Source organism: Pelophylax lessonae (genome assembly GCF_965119305.1).
Source record: "Pelophylax lessonae genome assembly, chromosome: 11".
NCBI lineage: Eukaryota > Metazoa > Chordata > Amphibia > Anura > Ranidae > Pelophylax > Pelophylax lessonae.
In genome coordinates, this window is record NC_138778.1 from 231,574,317 (window position 1) to 231,597,787 (window position 23,471).

Here is a 23,471-nt window from a genome sequence, read left to right on the forward strand (position 1 = left end):
GCCATATGGTGGGACTAAATCCCCATTTTTATTTATTGATTGCCTTTATATCTGATAGTCATTTCTTTTACATGTGCGCAATCTTCTGTAAATATTGAAAATATATCGACAAGGCCGACACTTGGCCTTTGATAGTGCCCAAAGCCAACCGCTGTTCAACCCCTTTCTGCAGAAAGACCAAAACCCTGGCAACCGAAAACAAGCGAGGATGCACCTTCAGCGATTCGCACCGTGAAATGTACGATTTCCACGTACGATGATATATCTTCCTGGAGGTCGACTTCCCGGCCTTTAAGAGCGTAGGAATCACATAGTAAGAAAGACCTCTATCCCTCAACACTTGGCTTTCAACAGCCATGCTGTTAAAGCTAGCAACTGTAAAGCAGGATTGAAGATCGGACCTTGAGACAGCAAATCTTCCCTGAGAGGAAGTCTCCAAGGAGAAAAACCTTACTAGGTCTGCGTACAAAGACCGGCGAGGTCAGTCTGGAGCCACCAGTATGACCGGAATCCACTCCACCTCTATTCTGTGAAGAAGCCTCAGCAGAAGTTTCAGCAGAGGAAATGCATAGATCAGCCGATACTGACCCCAAGGAGCCACCAGTGCGTCTGTAGTGTCGGCCAGAGGATCTCGAGATCTAGCTAAGAACCTCTGCACCTTCCTGTTGAGACGAGAAGCAAACAGATCGACCTCGGTTGTCTCCCACCTGACACAAAGAAGATGAAACACCTTCGGGTGTAGGGACCACTCCCCTTGATCCAACACCTGATGACTCAGGTAATCCGCTTGCCAGTTCTCCACACCTGGGATGTGCACAGCAGAGAGGGCTGGGATAAACTGTTCCACCCAGGCCAAAGTTTCAACCCCCTCCCTGGCCGCAAAGACACTCTTGGTGCCCCCCTGGTGATTGATGTAAGCCACAGCCATGGCATTCTCTGATTGAATCCGAACCAGACAATCTTGCAGACGAGTTGTCCAGTGGCTCAGACAAAGCTTTATTGCTCTGAGCTCCAAAACATTTATCGGTAGTTTGGGCTCTTCTACTGTCCAGGTTCCCTGGGCACAGAACTTCCCCAGTACCCTACCCCAGCCCGACAGGCTGGCGTCCGTGGTTACCACCGTCCAAAACAACGGGAGGAAGGACTTGCCCTGGTATAGTGTTGGAGAGTGAAGCCACCATAACAGAGAAGATCTTGTGTTGTGGCTCAACTGAATCAAAATGTCTAAGGACTTCAGATCCTTGTTCCATTTGACTAGAATCTCTCTTTGCAAAGGTCTGGTATGGAACTGGGCAAACAGAACCACCTCGAAGGTTGATACCATCAGACCCAAGGCCCGCATGCAAGTTAGCAGACAGGACAGATTGTTGGCCAACAACAATAGAACCACCCCTGCAACTTCTGCAGCTTGCCCGGGGGAAGAAAGACCCTCGCCAAAGATGAATCCAGAGTCAGACCCAGATAATCCAGTCTCAAGGAAGGTATCAGGGCGGATTTATTGAAATTGATGTTACACCCAAACTCCTGCAGGGAGCTGACCATGATCGTCAGGTCGCTCATCAGGACTGAATGAGAGTCTGCTCTCAATAGAAGATTGTCCAGATACCCCAGTACCGCAATCCCCATTGGCACACCAATGCCAACACTGGGGCCGGTACTTTGGTGAATACCCTGGGAGCAGAGGCGAGAACAAAGGGTAATGCCACAAACTGATAATGTGCTTATGCTAAGGCAAAGCGTAGAAACCGCTGGTGACCAGTGTAGATAGGGATGTGTAGCTATGCATCCTTGAGATCTATGGAGGCCAAGAAATCTCCCTGGTGTAGTGACGCCACTACCGTTCAAATGGATTCAATGCGAAACTTCTGTACCCGCACAAAGCGGTTCAGAGCCTTGAGGTCCTGAATTGGATGCACTTTGCCCTCTTTTCTGGGCACAGTAAACAGGTTTGAATAAAACCCTTCAATGCATTCCTGAGAGGGAACTGGCACAATCACCCCCTGCGACAGCATATCTTGTACTGCCTCCCGTAGATCCCTTAACAGGTCTGGAGAAAGGTGCAGGTTGGACGGGAAGAATTTGTCCGACAGACAAGACCGGAATTCGATCTTGTACCCTGATCGGATCAGTTTGTGAACCCATTTGTCCTGAATCAAGGAAGTCCAAGGTTCCGGAAAGAAGCGAAGACGTCCTCCCACTCCAGAAGCGGGTGAGGGCGCCCCTTCATGCGGATGAAGATTTGTCAGCAGATCCGGACTGGCCGGTCTTTGATTTACCTGACCATGGCTTCTTGGAATTCCCAGAAGACCTGAACTGCAAAACTTCTGTTTTGTGCAGCCATTACTGCCAGTCGCATCGCTCTTGGACTCCGTGATCATGCAGGAGTGTGTGCGAAAGGCGGCAGCAGCAGGGAGGTGGGACCCCCTCCTGGAACCTGCAGAAGTGATCGAGTAGCTATTTAGCCAATCAAACCACTTCTGCTAGAAATGGAAATCCCGGCTGAAAAATGTCATACTGGGATGATGCCTGTAGGTGCAGGCATCATCATCCCAGTATAATCACTTCAACCCGAGGACGTCCACAGACATCCTACAAGCGGGAAGTAGATAAATCATATCCAAACACCGTCGCCTCCCCGGTGTCTCTTCTGTCATATGCCTTGCAGTCACCAATCTGCATTGTAGGTGACAAGGAACCCGCAGTAGTAGAACCCTTTTCCATCCTCCGTATGAAACAGCAGGACTTTAGGGCAGTCCGTGCTATCCTGTGTCCTGTTAGGGACCCACAAATCTCAAAACATTTCCGAAAAATGGCCGCAATGGTCCTGATTCACACATTTGTTCGGGGACTTCATCTGGAAACACAGTATGATGTCATCACCCCGCCCCTCCAGGCAGGTGACAGATTACCTTGTAACGCTTTAAAGCCTTGCAGAGGAACCCGAGACGATCCGGTGACAAACTGCAGTAGCCGTGCTCTCCTCTCCTCGTCGAACGACTCCACCGCCTTCCAGAACCATTTCACAATGTTGCTGTCCGGCGTGCAGTGTTTTAACCGGGTGTTCGATTTCCAATCGTTCACATCGATCTTCCCCAGTCCGCAAATGATAAGCTGGAAATATAAGATGCAGATCATCAGCCTACAAATGGTTCAGTACAACTACTGGTTAATATTGTGGGTGAATGATACACAACAGCACCACATCCCTGGACACAGAAAACCTGGAAAAGAGGGGACTAATGGGACTTTAAGGGTGCATAACCGGTTCTCATCCAGGCCTATTGGTAAACGATCTGATTCATTCGCTATTGTCACACAACTGGGTGGGCCCAGGGCGCAGTGCTCTGCGCCCCGAGCACACCCTTTTTTGAATCCTATTAGAGCCTCTAGGCCAGGGGTGTCCAAACTATGGCCCTTCAAACAGCTGGAGGGCCATAGTTTGGACACCCCTGCTCTAGGCTCTAATCACGTTCTTCAAAAAAAAAAATCCCATTGGAATCCATGTGTCCGGCGCCCTGCATGTAGATTAGGGGGCCAGACGCATGGATGGGGGGGGCGGCGCCCCTGCGCCCCCAATGGACGGGCCGCCACTGCAATTACTATAATACATACAATAAAACACATACATATGCAGCCTCTAGGATAAATTGATTGAGCCCATAGTCAGACGTGCCTCCTACATCACCTTCAATCCAATTCCCGCCCAAGTATTCATTATCCAGACTACCTTATGCGACAGAGGCAGGGGGATCTCGAGCCAGATCTTCCACACCTTATCAAACTTCTTTGGGCAGCCTCTGCTCAAATATGTGGCTTTATAGAACAGAGTCACCTTATTCACACGTCCTTTTCAATAAGATATAGAGGGTGTCATTGGCTTTTTTTCTTGCAAGCATAGAATAGAAGCAGACTAATTAAGGTGTGCTGGGCCCTAATTGGTACCAGGTTCTCCGCTAGACCAAGCAGACAGGTGAACACGGTCATAGGCGATCTCCATGACACAGCGCACAACAGCAGTCCAGAGCTCCTGAGCTGCCGGGCAGTGCCAAAATATGCGATTTAAGTTAGCCGGAGCATATGAGCCGCGCCAACACTCTGCCAAGGTCCCCGGGTTTTTAGATAGTCTTGCAGGAGTATAGTATATCCTATGAAGGAATTTAAACTGAATGAACCAATCCCTTGAAGATACTAAATGTGCAAAGGGGAGAAACTCCATACATCATCCCAATCCTCTCCTCCCAAGTCCAGAACCTCCATCACCCATTGTTCTCAACACCTGGCAACCGAGGAGGAGAAACAAAGCAGAATTCCTTATATAATTCCGACCACGTTTTTTTTCATGGCTTCATCCAATATGACATTCTCCAAAGCGAAGGGCTTAATTTCCACCCTGGTGGTGCCAAATGATGAATGCGTATCTCAATTGAAGGTAACGGAAAGAGATACGGGTTGGGCAAGCTAAATCTTTGTTTCAGATCCGCAAATTGAGATAATTTGCCACCCCTGGTGATATCACCCAAGGTCTTAACCCCTTTGGATGCCGATATAACAGGATCAGGTATGGAGAGAAAATGAGGAAAACGCAGATGGCTCCTTGGAGATGATGGGGATTCAACCACAGTGCCGAGGCCGGCGATAGGGAGCGAGACGCAGACGCCAGCAATCCTGAGCATTATCCCAGGCCTTAATAGTAGCTCGCATTGTCCCCCGTTACGGGAAGATTGGCCCCAGGACCACGATATATCAGGAAACGAAGGCTCTCATATGAACCCAGCACCGCTGCCTCTTACACTTTGGTGGAATCCCCATCATCTCCAAGGAGCCATCTGCGTGCAAAATCTCCCTGGCCAGCCAGAAAATATTTGTACCATCTCGGCAGTGCAAGACCCCCCTTGTCCCCAGGGCTCCTGAAGAGTATGAAGACCTATCCTGGGAGATGAGTTTCCCCACATGAAACAAACCAATTAAAGCCATGCACCGACGGAAAAAAGAATGCGGGACCCATATAGGAGAACTGCGCAGAAAATATAGAAAAACCGAGAGGATCATAATTTTTAAGAGGCTTGTTTGTCTCAAAACTGACAAAGGGAGATTCTTCCATACCTCCGCCTTTCCTTTAAGGAGGTCCAGCAGATTCAGATTAAGGTAATCCACCACCCTTGCAGAAATGCGAACCCCAAAATATATGTGACGCTAGTAACCCATTGCAATGGCAATGCTGCATCGGCCGCTGCCCAAGTGCCCAGGTCAAGGAGAAGAATGGTCGATTTGTCTCCTCTGTAACTCTAAACTGGTAGCCTATAGAGATTTTTTAAGCATCACCTATGGAGATTTAGATTACCAATGTTTGCTGCCCATTCCACGACCGTGCGCAATTGTGAAGCAGGACATGTTGGCTATCTATTTACTCGCCGTAACAATATCTTTCACATTATAGAAATAAATTGGGCTAACTTTACGGTTTTCTTTTTTATTTACTTCAAAAAAAGTGTATTTTTTCCCCAAAAAATTGCGTTTGTTAAACTGCTGCGCAAATACGGTGTGACAAAGTATTGCAATGATCTCCATTTTATTCTCTAGGGTCTCTGCTAAAAAAAAAAATTATAAGGTTTGGGGGGTTATAAGTAATTTTCTAGCAAAAAATACAGATTTTAACTTGTAAACAACAAGTGTCAGAAATAGGCCTGGTCCTTAAGTGGTTAAATAACACCAAAAGAAAGCTATGTGAACAAAATGATAAAAAAATATAGTTTCGGTACAGTGCTGCATGAATACGCAATTGTTATTCAAGTTGTGACAGCACTGAAAGCTGAAAATTGGCCTGGGCAGGAAGGGGGTAAAAGTGCACGGTATTGAAGTGGTTAATGCAGACAATGATTGACTGTATTAAAAATTCATCATTTATTAATTTTCAATGTTAAAAACATTTCATAATAAAGCCACACACAATTTGCACATGGTCGTCTTGTTCTTATTTCCACAGTGGTATAGCAGTATAAGCTCCCAACAAGTTTCGCCCTTTGGGTCTTCTTCAGGGGATATAACAACCGCTAATGATCTGAAAGCTATATCAGGAAAATGGAATATAAATAACGTACTAATATACAACGTGTGTCATATTAGTACGTTCTTTTAATTCTGCTTTTCTGACATACTGTAGGTTTCAGATCATTAGCGTTATCATATCCCCTGAAGAAGCCCCAAAGGGCGAAACATGTTGGGAGCTTATATTGCTATACCACTATGGAAAAAAGATCATGAACAAATTGCATAAGATTATGAAATGTTTTAACATTGTGAATTCATAAATGATGAATTTTTAGAACAGTCTATCATTGTCTGCAACTCCTATTAGTCCCTCCTTTTCCAAGTTTTTTGAAGAACTACAAGTTCCAGCACCTCATGTGATGGCATGGAGCCATCTCTAGCTTGTGGCCCACAGTGCAGGATTTACCTCCAGCTCCTTTTCATCGAACGCCTTCAGCAGGTGTTGTGGGATAACCTCATTAAATCCTTTCTGTAGAGCCAGGAACTGCGCTTCAATCCCCCGCAGAAACCTCCAGTTCACGTACAATCTAGAATCAGAACAGCAGAGGATTAGGATGATTATAATCAGGTGGGGTGCGTGCCAAGTGTGTGAGAGAAATAGGACACTAGCAGAAAATCATGCTGGGTAGAAGAGAAGGTTATACAGTTCTATATAGGTGAAAGAAAGCCAGCAACTCGATCATCCGTAATTAATTTGTTTAATCCAAGTGTAGTACAAAATAATACAGGGTTTTACGCGTTTCGGCATGTAGCCTTAAAGTGGTTCTAAAGGCAGAAGGTGCACTCTATGCATTAAGATAAAAAAAACACAACCTTCTGTGCGCAGCAGTCCTTCACAGTTACCTGAGCCTCATCTCGATCCAGCGATGTTGCACCAGAGACTCCTGGCCACTGGCTCCTGCTGCTGTCAATCCAAGTCAGCGAGCCAATGAAGATAGAGAGAGGGGGCGGGGAAGAACCGCAGATTTGTGTCTGGATGGAGACAAAGAGCAGCGGCTCGGCTACCCCCTTAAGACAACTGCTTGCTGTGGGGGAACTCGGCAGGAAGGAGGGGCCAGGAGCGCCGTTCGGGGACCCAAGAAGAGGATCTGGGCTGCTCTGTGCAAAACCATTACAGAGCAGGTAAGTATGACATGTTTTTTTGAAACAGAAAAAAAAACAAGACTTCAGTATCACTTTAATCATAGCAATGAAATAACATGAGATTTTATGGCTATGATTAAGGCTATATGCCGAAACGCGTAAGCCCCTTATTTTTTTTTTTACTACACTTGGATTAATAAGCTCATTCATTGTGGGAGATCGAGCTGCCGGCTTTGTTTCACCTATAGGTTTGCTTTGGTGCTAGGAGGACACTACAAGCCAGTTCACAGATCGCTCACCTCCTCGGGTTTAGCCAGTTCTGCCTACAAGATTTTCTGTTTGCCAGTGTCCCAACCTCCTGTAGGCGGCAATATACCCCAAGTGTACCTGAATAGAAGGCAACAGGGCACACAAGTCATATGACTAGAAACCGCTGAGGCCCCCGCCTACCTGACGTATTCCTTTTTAGTTTCTTCCGTCACTGGGATGCTCTTCCCGTTCGGCTTCAGTTCGTGTTGGATGAGTTCACCGTAAGCGCTGTGTTCTACGCAGAACGTGTGATCCAACACTGCCGTGATGTCATTCTCTCTGGATAAAGACGACAGAAACGTTGTTACAGAAATCAGAGGGCAACATCCGCACACAGGAGGCAGCTGTCGGGTAAACTTACAGAATCCAGACCAGGCTGTTGTGCAGGTCGGGGTCCACAGACTCCATGTCATCCAACGTGATTGGTTTCCCAAGCAGCTGCTTATAAAAGGGTAACGTGAAGCCTCCGTCAATGTAGTGCCCGTGAAATACCGCCATGCCCATAATCCTCCCCACAAAATGGAAATAGGAGAGATGTTCCTGGAGATGGAGAGAAAGAGAGAGAGAGACATCTGTCAGAGTAAGACTGGAAATCGGAGGTTAACCACTTCAATACCAGCTACTTTCACCCCATTCCAGGGAGGACCTCAATAGACGCCACCCCCCACCCCCAGTAAATGTGCGACTACGCTGCAGCCGTCATTCATCTATAGCACGGTCGTATATAGGGTATAGCTCTCACGGCTCTTCCACTAGTAAGGAATCTTCACTTCATGTGTGAGAAAGGCATTGCTGCCAGAAGACACGGGGGGGGAGGAGGAGGACTGGAGTCACGTACCGGGTTGACCGCAGAATCTGGGTTGATCTGTAGTGTGTAGATGTCGTCGCGGGAATACTGGAAGAGGCCGTAGTATGGATTCAACATCTCGTGAGACAACAGGTAAAGCCACTCTCTGCAAAATAACAAAAACAAGAGACTTAAGGAAAATGATCTGTACAATATTAATCACAAAAGTCACCCAGCAGCTGATTTCTATGACATAACAGGGCCCCCCCCCCCCCCACCCCCGATCTCCCGGGTGTAAAAATGGTCAGGTACTGGCTGCTACCTTACTGGTACGACTGCGATGTCGCTTCAGTGGGAACGATATTTGAATGGGGAGAGAGGAGCGCCCCATGCCACAATCTTTTTTTGAAAAATGGGATTTTTGACTTACCGTAAAATACATTTCTCTTATGTTCATTAAGGGACACAGCTCCGCATTCTTCTTAACCATTGGGGTATACTGCCCCCTATAGGAGTAGGACACTAGGCAGGAAAAAAGCTTGACTACGCCTATGGGCAGCCCCAGGGGGAATACACCCACTCTCAGCTATAGGCACTCAGTTTTGTTACAAGCAGTGTCAGAAGAAAGCCAACTCCACAGAGGGGTGGGTGCTGTGTCCATTAATTATCAGAGAAATGGATTTTACGGTAAGACAAAAATCCCATTTTCTCTTTCGCTCATTGACGGACACAGCTCCAGATTCATCTTAAAGCGGTTGTAAACCCTATAAAAAAAAAAAATAAAAAAAAAAAACCTGCAAGACAAAGGCATAATGAGCTAGTATGCATCGCATACTAGCCCATTATGTTTAACTTACCTTAAAACGAAGCCCCGACACGGACCCCCGGACATCGATGCGGGCGCTGCCATGATCCCTCGTCGTCTCTTCCGGGTTCGGCGGCTCCGGCGCGCTGATTGGCCGGAAGAGACGGCTCCAGCGCGCTGATTGGCCGGAGCCGCGATGACGTCACTCCCGCGCATGCGCGAGGGAGTGATTTTTCCGGCAAGCTCCCGGCAAGTTAATTGAAGGTCCCCCCGGACCTTCAGAGCGCATGCGCCGCTCGCGCGAGCGGCTGCATGCACTGTAAATATCTCCTAAACCGTGCCGGTTTAGGAGATATTATTTGTACCTACAGGTAAGCCTTATTATAGGCTTACCTGTAGGTAAAAGTGTCAAAAAGCGGGATACTACCGCTTTAACTATTGGGACGTCCCAAAGCAGTGTCAAACATGAGGGGTGGAAAGTAAGCAGAAAAAAATGCCCAAGGCTAACCATAGCCAACCAGGTAACATGGAGCTCAATCATAACAATTGGAGTCCACCTGAAAGAAAACACAACAATACACCCTCAAAGAGGACCAGGTCCCCAAAACAGCAGCCTGCAAAAACTTGCGGCCAAAAGAAGCATCCGCAGATGCCAACACTTCCATTTAATAAAACTTTGTAAAAGTGTGCACTGATGGCCACCTGCAAACCTGCATCACTGATACCTGATGACGGAAAGCACAGGAGGCACTAAGAGCCCAAGTAGAGTGTGCCCTAACAAGAAAAGGAGGAACCTGACCCCTAATTGAATAGGCCTGAATCACTGTCTGTCTGATCCATCTGGAAATGGTCGCAGCAGAAGCGGACAAACCCTTTCGAGGTCCAACCGTGAGTATAAACAGTGAGTCTGATTCCCTAAAAGATTCCGCAGCTGCCTTTTTATAGCACAAAAAATAAAAAAAAAATTGCAGAGGTGATCAAATACCACCAAAAGAAAGCTGTATTTGTGGGAAAAAAAAGACATCAATTTTATTTAGGTACAGCGTCACACGACCGCGCAATTGTCAGTTAAAGTACCGCAGTGGCGAATCGCAAAATATGGCCTGGTCATTAAGGGGGGCAAATCCTTCCGGTCCAGAAGTGGTTAAAGCTGCACTCCGGGCAGTAAGTACAACAAAAGTCAAAAATGATGTTAGATGGAACGGGTGAATTCCATCCCTCTTGGGCTTTCCAATCTGGCATCATGTTAACCACTTAAGCCCCGGAAGATTTTACCCCCTTCCTGACCAGGGCCTATTTTGCGATACGGCACTGCGTGACTTTAACAGACAATTGCGCAGTCGTGCGACGCTGTACCCAAATGAATTTGACGTCCTTTTTTTCCCCACAAACAGAGCTTTCTTTTGGTGGTATTTGATCACCTGTGCAATTTTTTGATCATGCGCTATAAACAAAAAAAGAGCATCAATTTTGCAAAAATAACAATATTTTTCCCATTTTTTTTTTTTATATGAAATTCCCCCCCAAAAAAAAAAAGTGAAAATTAAAATTTTTTAACATTTTAGGCCAATTTGTTTTCTGCTACATAGGTTTGGTAAAAAAAAAAAAAAAAAAAAAAAATCGCAATAAGCATATTTTGATTGGTTTGCGCAAAAGTTATTGCGTTTACTAAGGGAAAGATTTTTGTAATTTTTTTTTTTTTTTTTTAACGAGTAATGGCGGCGATCTGCAATTTTTTTTGCGGTACTGTGACATTGCGGCGGACAGATCGGACCCTTGACTGACACTTTTGGGGGTACCAGTGACATTACTACAGTAATCAGTGCTATACCTATGCACTGTTACTGTAAAAATGACACTGGGATGGAAGGGGTTAACTTTATTGGAGAGGGAGGGGTTAAGTGTGTCCCTAGGGGCGTGTTTCTTACTGTGATTGGATGTGGCTTTGTGTGTAACAGCACAGATCAACGGTCCTACATAGCAGGACCGAGTGATCTGTGCTTTTACACAGGGGAGAATGACAGACGGCTTTGTTTACATCAGCCGTCTGCCTTTCTCCCTCTCCACAGGGAGATCGCGAGTGGCCGGCGGACATCGGGTCCACCGGTCACACGCGCCGGCTTCTTCGGGTATGAGCGGGGGAGGGAGCGCGCCTCCGGCGCTCGCCCCCTATTCGCTCCCAGGCTAGTGACGTACCGGTACGTCACTTTGCCTGGGAGGGGCTGACCGCCGCCGTATATAGTCGGGCGGCGGTCGGCACGTGGTTAATAACGTGTCTGCTTATCAGGACTAAAGTTGCAAAGGATCATGGGAAATTTAGTTCTGGTAGGTGCGCAAGAGGTCTTAGGGAAACTTCCTCCAGTCATTCTGGGGCTCCCCACTGCAGGACAAATGAAGGATACACAGCACACGAATACATTGACACCTTTACACACCTGGCCACGCCTCCATAGTCCAAGCCTTCCTCCCCACGGAATTTGATCATAAGTCTCTTCCACAGATCCTTCGGCCTCATCTTCATCACCTGCCTGTAGGACTCCTATAAGACATGAAACAACCATTCAGTGAGCAGAGGACATCCTATCAGATTTGTATTGCTTACACCCGATTTGTCCGGGTGTCACTGATGGGAAATTAAAAAAATAACATTTGTCACCTGAACAGGAATAAAGAGGAATTCTTCCAATGGGGACACTTGTTCCTGTGACAACTAAGAGGGGATTTTCCTCACATCTGAGAAATTTTGCCCTACCCCCCGTTGTGTCTCCTGGACAGGCAAAGGTGGGAAATCTCCATAAATGAGCTAGGAGACAGTCATAAATATTGGCAATTGTTTGAGCCCCTCCCACTTTAGAGAGATCGTAAAGGTAAAAAAAAAAATAACACACAACAAACATGTCTATACTTACCTGCTACCCCACTTACCGTGAACCTCTTCTCGGGTCCCCCCGCCGGTGCTTCTGGCTCCTCCTCTCTGTCCAGTGCCCCCTCCCCCCCATGGAAAGCCGCTTCCCATAGGGGCACTTGTGCTCGCTCCAGCCCCCATCACTGGCTTTGATTGACAGCACTGGGAGCCAATAGCTGCCGATGCCCCAGCGAAACCCAGGAGTGGAGAAGAGCTGCAGATGTGCACAGCACTGGATGGAATGAGGGCTTAGGTAAGTAAAAGGGGTGGGGGGGGGGGGGGGGCTGATGCCTAAATATTTTTTACCTTAATGCAAGGAATACATTAAGGTAAAAAACGTTAAGGCTTTAGAACCACTTTAACTACTTCAAGACCAGGCCTATTTCTGACATTTGTTGTTTACAAGTTAAAATCTGTATTTTTTGCTAGAAAATTACTTTGAATCCCCAAATATTATATACATATATATATATATATATATATATATTTTTTTTTTTTTTTTAGCAGAAACCCTAGAGAATAAAATGGAGGTCGTTGCAATATTTTATGTCACATGGTATTTGCGCAGCGGTTTTTCAAACGCAATTTAAAAAAATAAATAAATACATTTCAATTAATTAAAAAAAATAAAATAAACAGTAAGGCTCCTTTCACACGGTTCGCATTCCGTTGCGGACCGTGCTCTGCTCAGCGGGGGGGGGGGGTGGGTTCGATCCGCCGGCGGATGACAGCTCCGTCTCCACACTGTGTGCGGAGAGGGAGGTGTCAGAGCCCCGCTGCTCTCTATGGGGAATCGGATGAGAGCGGATTGCCTGTCCGCTCTCATCCGATCCGATCCCCAGGACGGATGGAAAAATAGGGTTTCCATCCGTCCGGATTTCATGGATGCGGGGGGTCAGCGGACATGTCACCGCTGACATCCGCTGCTCCATAGGGCTGAATGGGGCATCTGATCAAATCTGCCTAAAAAACTTACAGGCGGATCTCATCGGAACACCCGTGTGAAAGAGCCCTGAACATAACCCAATGTTTTTGTATAATGTGAAAGATGTTACGCCGAGTAAATAGATACCCAACATGTCATGCTTTAAAACTGCGTACGCTCGTGGAATGGCGACAAACTACAGAACATAAGAATCTCCATAATCGACACTTTAAAAATTTTTTAATGGTTACCAGTTTAGAGTTACAGAGGAGGTCTAGGGCTTAAATTATTGCAGGGAACGCTGGGACCACCCTTAAGTGAAAGCCGATCGCCCGCCATTTTTAAAAATACTGGAGTTAGGGCCGCTATCTGCTGCCATAACTCCGGTATTTAGCGTCAAAGTAGTGACGTACATCTGTGGTGGGCGGTCTATAAGCGGTTAATGACGGCATCCGACCAGTGTAGGGGGGGGGGGGGGAACGTCTGTCACCTGTCACACCCTGCGTCTAATCTTTATATCCAATAATCAGACATGAATAGAGAGAAGGGCGTACCTCGAAGATCTCCTCCCGGGACACCTCGATGCGGCAATGTCCGGCTTGAGGCTGCTGCTGGGACAACTCCTGTCTCAGGATCTTCAGTTTCTGCACCAGGTCTCTCTTATAACGCGGGACGGTCAGACAGTCCACGTCATCGGGGAGCTGACATAAGGATACCACCTGGGGTGGCGGCGGAGGAGGAGGCTGCTGCTGCTGATGCTGTTGGTCTTTTAGCTGGTTCTGGCGGCTGCGAAGAGAAAAGCATTCATTAACCTCTTTCCCTCTGGAAAGGTTTTACCGCCCTTCATGACCATTATTTGCTATTCAACACTCCGCTATTTTAACTGGCGATTGCTCGGTCATGCAACACTGAACCCAAATGACATTCATATAATTTGTTTTACACAAATAGAGCTTTCTTTTTGGTGGTATTCGATCACCGCTAGGATTTTACATTTTTGCAATATAGACAAAAAAAAATAAAAAATTTGGGGGGAAAAAAAAACAAATTCTACTTTCGGTTAAAAAACATATCCAATAAAATTAAAAGTTCTTCATAAATTTAGGAAAAAACGTATTCAGCTACATGTCTTTGGTAAAAACCAAACTGCGTATTTGGAGACACTACACTGCTGGGGAACGCTACACTGCTGGGGAACGCTACACTGCTGGGGAACGCTACACTGCTGGGTGACTACTGGGGAACGCTACAATACTGGGGGACGCTACACTACTGGGGAACTACTGGGGGACTACTGGGGAACGCTACACTACTGGGGGACGCTACACTACTGGGGGACTACTGGGGAACGCTACACTACTGGGGGACGCTACACTGCTGGGGGACGCTACACTACTGGGGAACGCTACACTACTGGGGAACGCTACACTACTGGGGGACGCTACACTACTGGGGGACGCTACACTACTGGGGGACGCTACACTACTGGGGGACGCTACACTACTGGGGGACGCTACACTACTGGGGGACGCTACACTACTGGGGGACGCTACACTACTGGGGGACGCTACACTACTGGGGAACGCTACACTACTGGGGAACGCTACACTACTGGGGAACGCTACACTACTGGGGAACGCTACACTACTGGGGAACGCTACACTACTGGGGACACTACACTACTGGGGACACTACACTACACTACTGGGGGACGCTACACTACTGGAGACACTATACTACTGGGGAATGCTACACTACTGGAGACACTACACTACACTACTGGAGACACCATACTACTGGAGACACCATACTACTGGAGACACCATACTACTGGAGACACCATACTACTGGAGACACCATACTACTGGAGACACCATACTACTGGAGACACCATACTACTGGAGACACCATACTACTGGAGACACCATACTACTGGAGACACCATACTACTGGAGACACCATACTACTGGAGACACCATACTACTGGAGACACCATACTACTGGAGACACCATACTACTGGAGACACCATACTACTGGGGACACCATACTACTGGGGACACCATACTACTGGGGACACCATACTACTGGGGACACCATACTACTGGGGACACCATACTACTGGGGACACCATACTACTGGGGACACCATACTACTGGGGACACCATACTACTGGGGACACCATACTACTGGGGACACCATACTACTGGGGACACCATACTACTGGGGACACCATACTACTGGGGACACCATACTACTGGGGGACACCACACTACTGGGGGACACTATACTACTGGAGACACTACACTACACTACTGGAGACACTATACTACTGGGGAACGCTACACTAATGGGGAACGCTACACTACTGGGGAACGCTACACTACTGGTGGAACGCTACACTACTGGGGAACGCTACACTACTGGGGAACGCTACACTACTGGGGAACGCTACACTACTGGGGAACGCTACACTACTGGGGAACGCTACACTACTGGGGAACGCTACACTACTGGGGAACGCTACACTACTGGAGACACTACACTACACTACTGGGGAACGCTACACTACTGGGGAACGCTACACTACTGGGGAACGCTACACTACTGGGGAACGCTACACTACTGGGGACACTACACTACACTACTGGGGACACTACACTACACTACTGGGGGACGCTACACTACTGGGGACGCTATACTACTGGGGACACTAGTATAGTTCAGATTATGATCAAGATACTGATCCATACAGACACTATACTAGCAATGGCAGTGATTAGCAACTTATAGTGTGACTCTAATAGGGTAGCGGGCAAAATGGGGCTAATAGACACTGGCTGGGAGGGAGACTAACTGGCTGACACTGATAACGCTAGTGACAAATACAGTGATAATACTGTACACCGACACTGTACTGACACCGGCGGGGAAGGGGTTAACCTCTAGGGACAATCAAGGTGTTAACTGTGTGCCTAACAAGTTTATCCCTTGGAGCCGGTGCCTCCCATCCCTTTAAAGGGGTTTAGGATGCCGGGAGGTGGAGCAGGGTTTATGATCACCTTACCACTGTAATTGCCTGTCATGGCGGTCACATGATCGCAGGTAACAATTAGGAGCTTTTGATTAGCTGCCGGTAACTTTGCCGGGAGCGAGCAGGGCGTGCACTCTCCCCACAGCTATATTCACACCAATTCAAAAAAATATGCGGCTGCTCGGCGCCAATGCCCACCCACCAAGAGGCCGCATATTGCAGCTGGTGCCAATGGGTTAATGTGTGCTGCTTTTACTTACAGATCTGGCTACTTTTTCTCCCAGAACTCAATTGGTTTCAGGTAGAAGAAACAACCAGATCGCTGTCTGTGTACAGAATTCTGTTTGTTGGTAAACCCAGAAGTCGATCAGCAGGTATAGAGCCAAAAACATTGGCTGAAACCTGCTGAAAAACTCATGCTATGTCCAATCACTGCACAGGTCAGCAGGGGGCGCATGCATGGGCACCCAGACAGAGCTCATGACGTAGTGGTACGCCTGCGGTGATAGACGGATGAGTGGAGGTATTACAGAGGATACAGCGCCACAGTGTGGTTGCTATGGACTATGCGTTTCCCTGGGCGAGATCTGAAGGAGGCTCCGCCTCCGAAACGCTTAGTCCATAGCAACCACACTGTGGAGCTGTATCCTCTAATTCCTCCGCTCATCCGTCTATCACCGCACGCAGCCTCAGGCACGCTAGTTTGGCTGTGACTGACGGCGTACCGTTGCGCAGGCGCACTGCGGTCTACACGTACGTACTCAGCGGGGGGGGGGGGGGGTGGTGCTGGCTGGTTTTTGACTGGGGCAGGTGCAGGTAGTGGATGGTACAGCGGGTTGGAGCGGTGTCCAGAGCGAACGAGCGGCTACAGGACAGACCGGAGGCCACCCAGGAGGGAGAGGAGGAGCAGGCGACTACCACAGATGTGCCTGTCCTTTATAGGACTCCATGTGAGTGCAATTTATAAGTGGTGTACTGTATGTCTAATAAACGCTATCATTCGAGGTCGGCGTGCGCTTTTTGTCTCCTACATTGCAGTTGTGTCACCCATCCGCAGTAAATGTACGGTGGGCGGGCGGCAAGTGGTTAGCCAATCACCATACAGGCTGTGGTCACAATAGGGAAAGGAATAGGGGGGGGGGGGGTTGTCTTCTGTGATTGCACCAATCTCCCACCATAAAGATCAATAACTGTAATTAATACATGAAGAAATCCACCGAGTACACTGCTCTGTCACTCGGTGTACAATGAAGAGTGTGGAGGGGGATGGGTAACAGGAAGTCTGCAGTGAAAACATTCCCTCATTTAACAGCTCGGAAAACGAAAATGAAGAAAATTTAAAAAAAAAAACACGCAAAGATGTCAAATTGCAAATTAGAACTGCTTTGAAAATGGCACAATTCTGTCCCCTAACGGAGATTAGGTGCCTTCTGGGGGGAACAGTGACAAAGACGGACGCTGGATGTGTCAAAGAATCTCCGCGCACAATCAGACCAGATTAATGGGAGTCTCCTGGAATTCCAAAAAAAAAAAGGCGCCCCCTGCCAAAGCTGGGCAGAAATTAAGGCCTATTCCAGCCAATACAGTGACTCTTCGATTAGGAGGAGCCGAGTTTATCCTCCAGTCTCAGGAGGCGGAGTATGATGAATAATCTCTAATGGATATATCCACCCAAATGATTTCATTTATGGGCGGATATTGCTGAATGTTGCCTAGCGCCTCTGGTTATGCTCCACCATCCTGCTGCACTGAAAACAAGGACAGAGAGACCTTGTAATGGTAATAGGTGGTCAGTAGTGGAGGTAGTCAATACTACAACACCCAGGGGGCACAAAGTCTAGATCAGGGTCTCCAAACCTTCTAAATAAAAGGCCAGTTTACTGTCCTTCAAACTTTAGTTGGGACAGACTGTGACCAGTGGAAATAGAAAATGTCCTGGTGCAACTGGAAGTAAACAGTGTCTCATCATTGGTGTCAGTGGGAGGAATTGTGCCCCACCATTAGTGTCAGTGGGAGAAATAGTGCCCCATCATTGGTGTCAGTGGGAGGAATAGTGCCCCATCATTGGTGTCAGTGGAAGGAATAGTGCCCCATCATTGGTGTCAGTGGGAGGAATAGTGCCCCATCATTGGTGTCTGTGGGAGGAATAGTGCCCCATCATTGGTGTCTGTGGGAGGAATAGTGCCCCATCATTGGTGTCAGTGAGAGGAATAGCGCCCCATCATTGGTGTCAGTGGAAGGAATAGTGCCCCATCATTGGTGTCTGTGGGAGGAATAGTGCCCCATCATTGGTGTCAGTGGGAGGAATAGTGCCCCATCATTGGTGCCAGTGGGAGGAATAGTGCCCCATCATTGGTGTCAGTGAGAGGAATAGCGCCCCATCATTGGTGCCAGTGGGAGGAATAGTGCCCCATCATTGGTGCCAGTGGGAGGAATAGTGCCCCATCATTGGTTTCAGTGGGAAGAATAGTGCCCCATCATTGGTGCCAGTGGGAAGAATAGTGCCCCATCATTGGTGCCAGTGGGAAGAATAGTGCCCCATCATTGGTGCCAGTGGGAAGAATAGTGCCCCATCATTGGTGCCAGTGGGAAGAATAGTGCCCCATCATTGGTGCCAGTGGGAGGAATAGTGTCCCATCATTGGTGCCAGTGGAAGGAATAGTGCCCCATCATTGGTATCAGTGGGAGGAATAGTGCCCCATCATTGGTATCAGTGGGAGGAATAGTGCCCCATCATTGGTGTCAGTGGGAGGAATAGTGCCCCATCATTGGTGCAAGAGGAAGGAATAGTGCCCCATCATTGGTATCAGTGGGAAGAATAGTGCCCCATAATTGGTGCCAGTGGGAGGAATAGTGTCCCATCATTGGTGCCAGTGGAAGGAATAGTGCCTCATCATTGGTATCAGTAGGAGGAATAGTGCCCCATCAATGGTGCCAGTGGAAGGAATAGTGCCCCATCAATGGTGCCAGTGGGAGGAATAGTGTCCCATCATTGGTGTCAGTGGAAGGAATAGTGCCCCATCATTGGTATCAGTGGGAGGAATAGTGCCCCATCATTGGTGCCAGTGGGAGGAATAGTGCCCCATCATTGGTGCCAGTGGGAGGAATAATGCCCCATCACTGGTGTCAGTGGAAGGTATAGTACCTTAATTGGTGTCAGTGGGAGGAATAGTGCCCCATCATTGGTGCCAGTAGAAGGAATAGTGCCCCATCATTGGTGCCAGTGGGAGGAATAGTGGCCCATCATTGGTGCCAGTAGAAGGAATAGTGTCCCATCATTGGTGTCAGTGGAAGGAAGAGTGCTCCATTGTCAGGGGAAAATAATGCCTTAAGAGCAAGATAAAAAAAAAAAAGAGCAGGGCCGCATTCGAACTCCCGGCCGCAGTTTGGAGACCATTGGTCTACACCAGGGTTTCCTCCAGAGGATTCTAGGGGTTCCTTGAGTTACTGCCTCTCAGATTACAGGGGTTGCCTGAAGCCAAAAACGTGATTTCAAAGGTTCCTCCATGTTGAAAACATTGAGAAAGGCTGGTCTAGATTTTGCACTATGAATACCTACAATGCAATTCAGATACCATTCAGCAGGTCACTATGATGGTGCAGTGCATTGTGGGATTTATCTAAGCTCCAGTCTGGTGCTGTAATGGTCACGACGTTCGGACCCTGGGGAAAGACTTGTCAGAGCTATGGTACCTGCTGTTATCTATGCAGTGTTGTCTCAGAACAGGTTCTCTTTATTCTGGTCCTATACAGAACTGACCAATGAGCTCGGCCTTGTAGATGGCAGATATCCACCTAAACAGCAGAATTTCTCCATACACTGACCATAGGAGGTAACCTCTAACGGTAAGTGTACAGAGAAATTCTGCTGCTGTTTGGGTGGACATTCGCTACCTACATGGCTCTGTGGGGGGGGGGCATGGAGACAACATTGGCACTCACTTTAATACGATGTGTAGGTTGGCGGACAGCCTGGGGTCTGTGAACTGCGTGGTGCGGTTGTTGTGATCTACAAAGTAGACTCGGCCTGTGGCTGTGTTCCGGATCTCCCAGCCTGGTGGGAGGGGGCCCAGCTCCTCGCAGTTGACGTTGCTAAGATCCCTGAAACAACAAACAAGAGGTCAGATAGAATACGGGAGAGAGAGAGAGAGAGAGAGAACACCCCACCACCACATCCTCCTCATCATACCGCATAGAAACCTGAGACACTCTGCAGGAATCCCCCACCCCCTTGGATACATGACCCCCAATACTACAACTGCACATAGAAAACAACTGACACCAACTGTGCTCAACAACCCCCCCCCCCCAGAAAGACTAACGGCACTCACTGCCTGGAACCGAACTTCACCGATGACTGCGTGGAAGGACCATTCAACCACCTGACCCCTCCTGGCCTTTTCTGGCACTTTTTGTTTACATGTAACAATCAGTATTTTTTGCTAGAAAATTACGCCAAACATTATATATTTTTTTTTGTTTCAATTAAATTTAAAAATTTTCAGGAAAACATTGCAAAATAGAGCGGAGCGGCAATCCTTGCCAATAAGGCCTCTTTCACACGGAGCGGACCGTATTTCAATCCGCTCATTTTTTTTTTTTTTTTTTACGGACACGGATGACACTTGTGTCATCCGGTCCGTACGTCCGCATATCATCCCATCCGTTTACGGATGATATACAGACATAATGCATGTCAATGGGATTGCGGATGACAGTGGATGACCATCCGCTGACATCTGATTTTGCGTCCTTTCCGTTTTTTTTTTAAATGGAAGAAAAAATAGGGTTCTGTTCTGTTCCAAAAAACGGAACTGATCGGAAAGGACGCAAATCAGATGTCAGCGGATGGTCATCCGCTGACATCCGCAATCCCATTGACAAGCATTATGTCCGTATATCATCCGTAAACGGATGGGGTGATATACGGACACACGGAACGCCCGTGTGAAAGAGGCCTATATTGGCACTTTTCCACTGCAAGTACCGGCTCGGCTCTACTCGGCCCGGTTTGCTTTTCCACTGCTGGTACCGCATGGTACAGTGTTGGAACGGTTCGGTACGGTACGGTTTGCTTTTCCACTAAAGAAGTACTAAAGTTAAGTGGGTGGGATAACAACGGGGTGGGTGGGAATGTCTGACCAATCAGTGGCTAGTAGTGACTGCATGCAAAGGATTGTGGGATATGGTACCGGGTATGGTACCTGTTGGAACCACAATCGAGGTGGTACTGTTTTTGAGAGCCGTACCGTTAGGTTCCATGTAGTGGAAAAGCGCCGCCTTACCGTACCGTTCCTATACCGTACCATGCGGTACCAGCAGTGGAAAAGCACAAAAGCGAGCCGAACCGATCGGTTCCATGCAGTGGAAAAGCGCCAAATGATGATTTGAATCCTTGCCATGTTTTTTTAAGCAGAGGTCTAAGAGCCGGTTCACACTGCCACGACTTGTCAGGTGACTTGGTCGCGTGACAAGTAGCGCTCCATTCTGTGCAATGGAACCGTTCTAAAAAGGTTCCTGCACTACTTTGGGTCGGAGCGACTTGCATTGACTTCTATTAGAGAAGTCATTTGCAAGCCACGATTAAAGTCGTGCTGCACGGGCGGCTTCACAATCGGGGCGACTGAGTCGCCCCGGTGTGAACCGGGTCTTCGAGAATAAATTGGTGGGCGTGGCAATTTATATCACACGGTATAGCACAGCGTTTTTTCAAACGCAATTTTTGGGGGATTGATTTTAACCACTTGCCTACTAAGCCTATTTTTGACATTTGGTGTTTATAAGCTAAAATCAGTTGTTTTTGCTAGAAAACTACTTAGAACCCCCAAACATTATATATTTTTTTTTTAGCAGAGATCCTAGAGAATAAAATGGAGATTATTGTAATATTTTTTATCACACCGTATTTGCACAGCGGTCTTCCAAACCCAATTTTTTTGGGAAAAAAATCACTTTTTTGAATTAAAAAATAAGAATCCAGTAAAGTTAGCCCAATTTTTTTCCATAATGTGAAAGAATGTTACGCCGAGTAAATAGATACCCAACATGTCATGCTTCAAAATTGCGCACGCTCACGGAATGGCGACGAACTTTGGTACTTAAAAATCCCCATAGGCGACACTTTAAAAATGTCTACAGGTTGCCATCTTAGAGTTACAGAGGAGGTCTAGGGCTCAAATTATTGCTCTCTCTCTCTAACGATCGCGGCGATACCTCACATGTGTGGTTTGAACACCGTTTACATATGTGGGCGGGGTTTCCGTGTGAGTTCGCTTCTGCGCGAGCTAACGGGGACAGGGCGCTTTCATTTTTTTTTTTTTTTTTACTATTTATTTTATTATTTTTTATTTTTACACCGTTTTAAAAAAAAAAAATGGATCATTTTTATTTCTAATACAAGGAATGTAAACATTCCTTGTATTAGAAATAGGCACGACAGGACCTCTTTTTTGTGAGATCTGGGGGTCAAAAAGTCCTCAGATCTCACAAGTACACTAATAAAGTTGGAAAGGAAAAAAAAAAAGGGACCTTTAAGTCGGTTGCTCGGCAACGACGTTGGCCATCGCTCCGGTCCTCCAAGACAATAGAGTCGAGTGAGGGCAAGCTTGCCCTCACTCGACATCCTGTCTGTGAGGATCCGGGATCGGATTGTTTTCCCCGCTGCCGGCGGGTCCGGTAAGCGGGGAAAAGGAGCGGGACGCGGCGGGGGGGGGGGGCACCCCTTCCGCCATCCCGGAGGGTGATCTCGCGGCGAATCTGCCGCTGGGACCACCCTTATCGGAAAGCCCATCGCCTGCAGTTTAAAAAAATACCAGGGTTATGGCAGCTATCTGCTGCCATAACACCGGTATTTAGCTTTAAACTCAGGACGTATATGTACTATGGGCCGGTATTGAGGTGGTTATTGACAAAAAAACAATACCTAATTGATTTGTAAAATATAAAAGATAATGTTGTGCCGCTTAAGTAGATACCAAATATCATGCTTTAAAATTGCGTACTTTCGTGCAACAGCGACAAATGGCGTAAATTTTATTATCCATAGGCGATGCTTTAAAATCTTATTTACAGGTTACCACTTTAGATTTACAGAGGAGGTCTAGTGCTAGAAATACTGCCCATGATCTGACGTTCGCGGCGATATCTCACGATCGCTGTTTGCGTGCGGGACAGGCAGGTGCATTCGCCATTTGCAAGTGAGCACAGGGGCACTTTATAAAAAAACTTTTTTTTGTGTTCGAGAGTACTTTGTGTCTTGTATAGTAATGTTCGAACGTGAGTCGCCGACGCCAATGTATAAATGTATATATTATATATAATTTTTTTTTTTCCTTGGTCTGTTTAGTTTTGTATTGTCTTTCTTTTTTTTTCATGTAATATTGAAAAAATGAATAAAAATGTATTAAAAAAAAAAAAAACGATTTTACACTGTCACTTTCCATTTTTTTTTTTATCACTTTTATATTTCAATATTTTTTTATTAATTTTTAAGGAAATGGCCATGGCCATGGAACAAAATAAAGAAAAAACATCCGAAACAGTTGACATGGAATCTCAAAATAATGGAACGGTAGCAT

The 23,471-nt window shown here is 47.2% G+C and overlaps 1 protein-coding gene across 4 annotated transcripts in view; it reads right to left on the reverse strand.

Annotated features, from left to right (window-relative positions):
* Window positions 1-23,471, reverse strand: part of SMURF2 (SMAD specific E3 ubiquitin protein ligase 2) — a 111,186-nt gene that overhangs the window by 3,752 nt on the left and 83,963 nt on the right. For all 4 annotated transcript variants that reach the window (XM_082272100.1, XM_082272098.1, XM_082272099.1 and 1 more), the window contains exons 10-17: window positions 19,837-19,995; window positions 13,417-13,648; window positions 11,468-11,571; window positions 8,279-8,393; window positions 7,802-7,980; window positions 7,582-7,719; window positions 6,455-6,575; window positions 2,910-3,111 (exon numbers count right to left, since the gene is read on the reverse strand). In XM_082272100.1, the coding sequence (XP_082128226.1) occupies window positions 2,910-3,111; window positions 6,455-6,575; window positions 7,582-7,719; window positions 7,802-7,980; window positions 8,279-8,393; window positions 11,468-11,571; window positions 13,417-13,648; window positions 19,837-19,995 (1,250 nt within the window). The remainder of the gene's footprint in view (window positions 1-2,909; window positions 3,112-6,454; window positions 6,576-7,581; window positions 7,720-7,801; window positions 7,981-8,278; window positions 8,394-11,467; window positions 11,572-13,416; window positions 13,649-19,836; window positions 19,996-23,471) is intronic.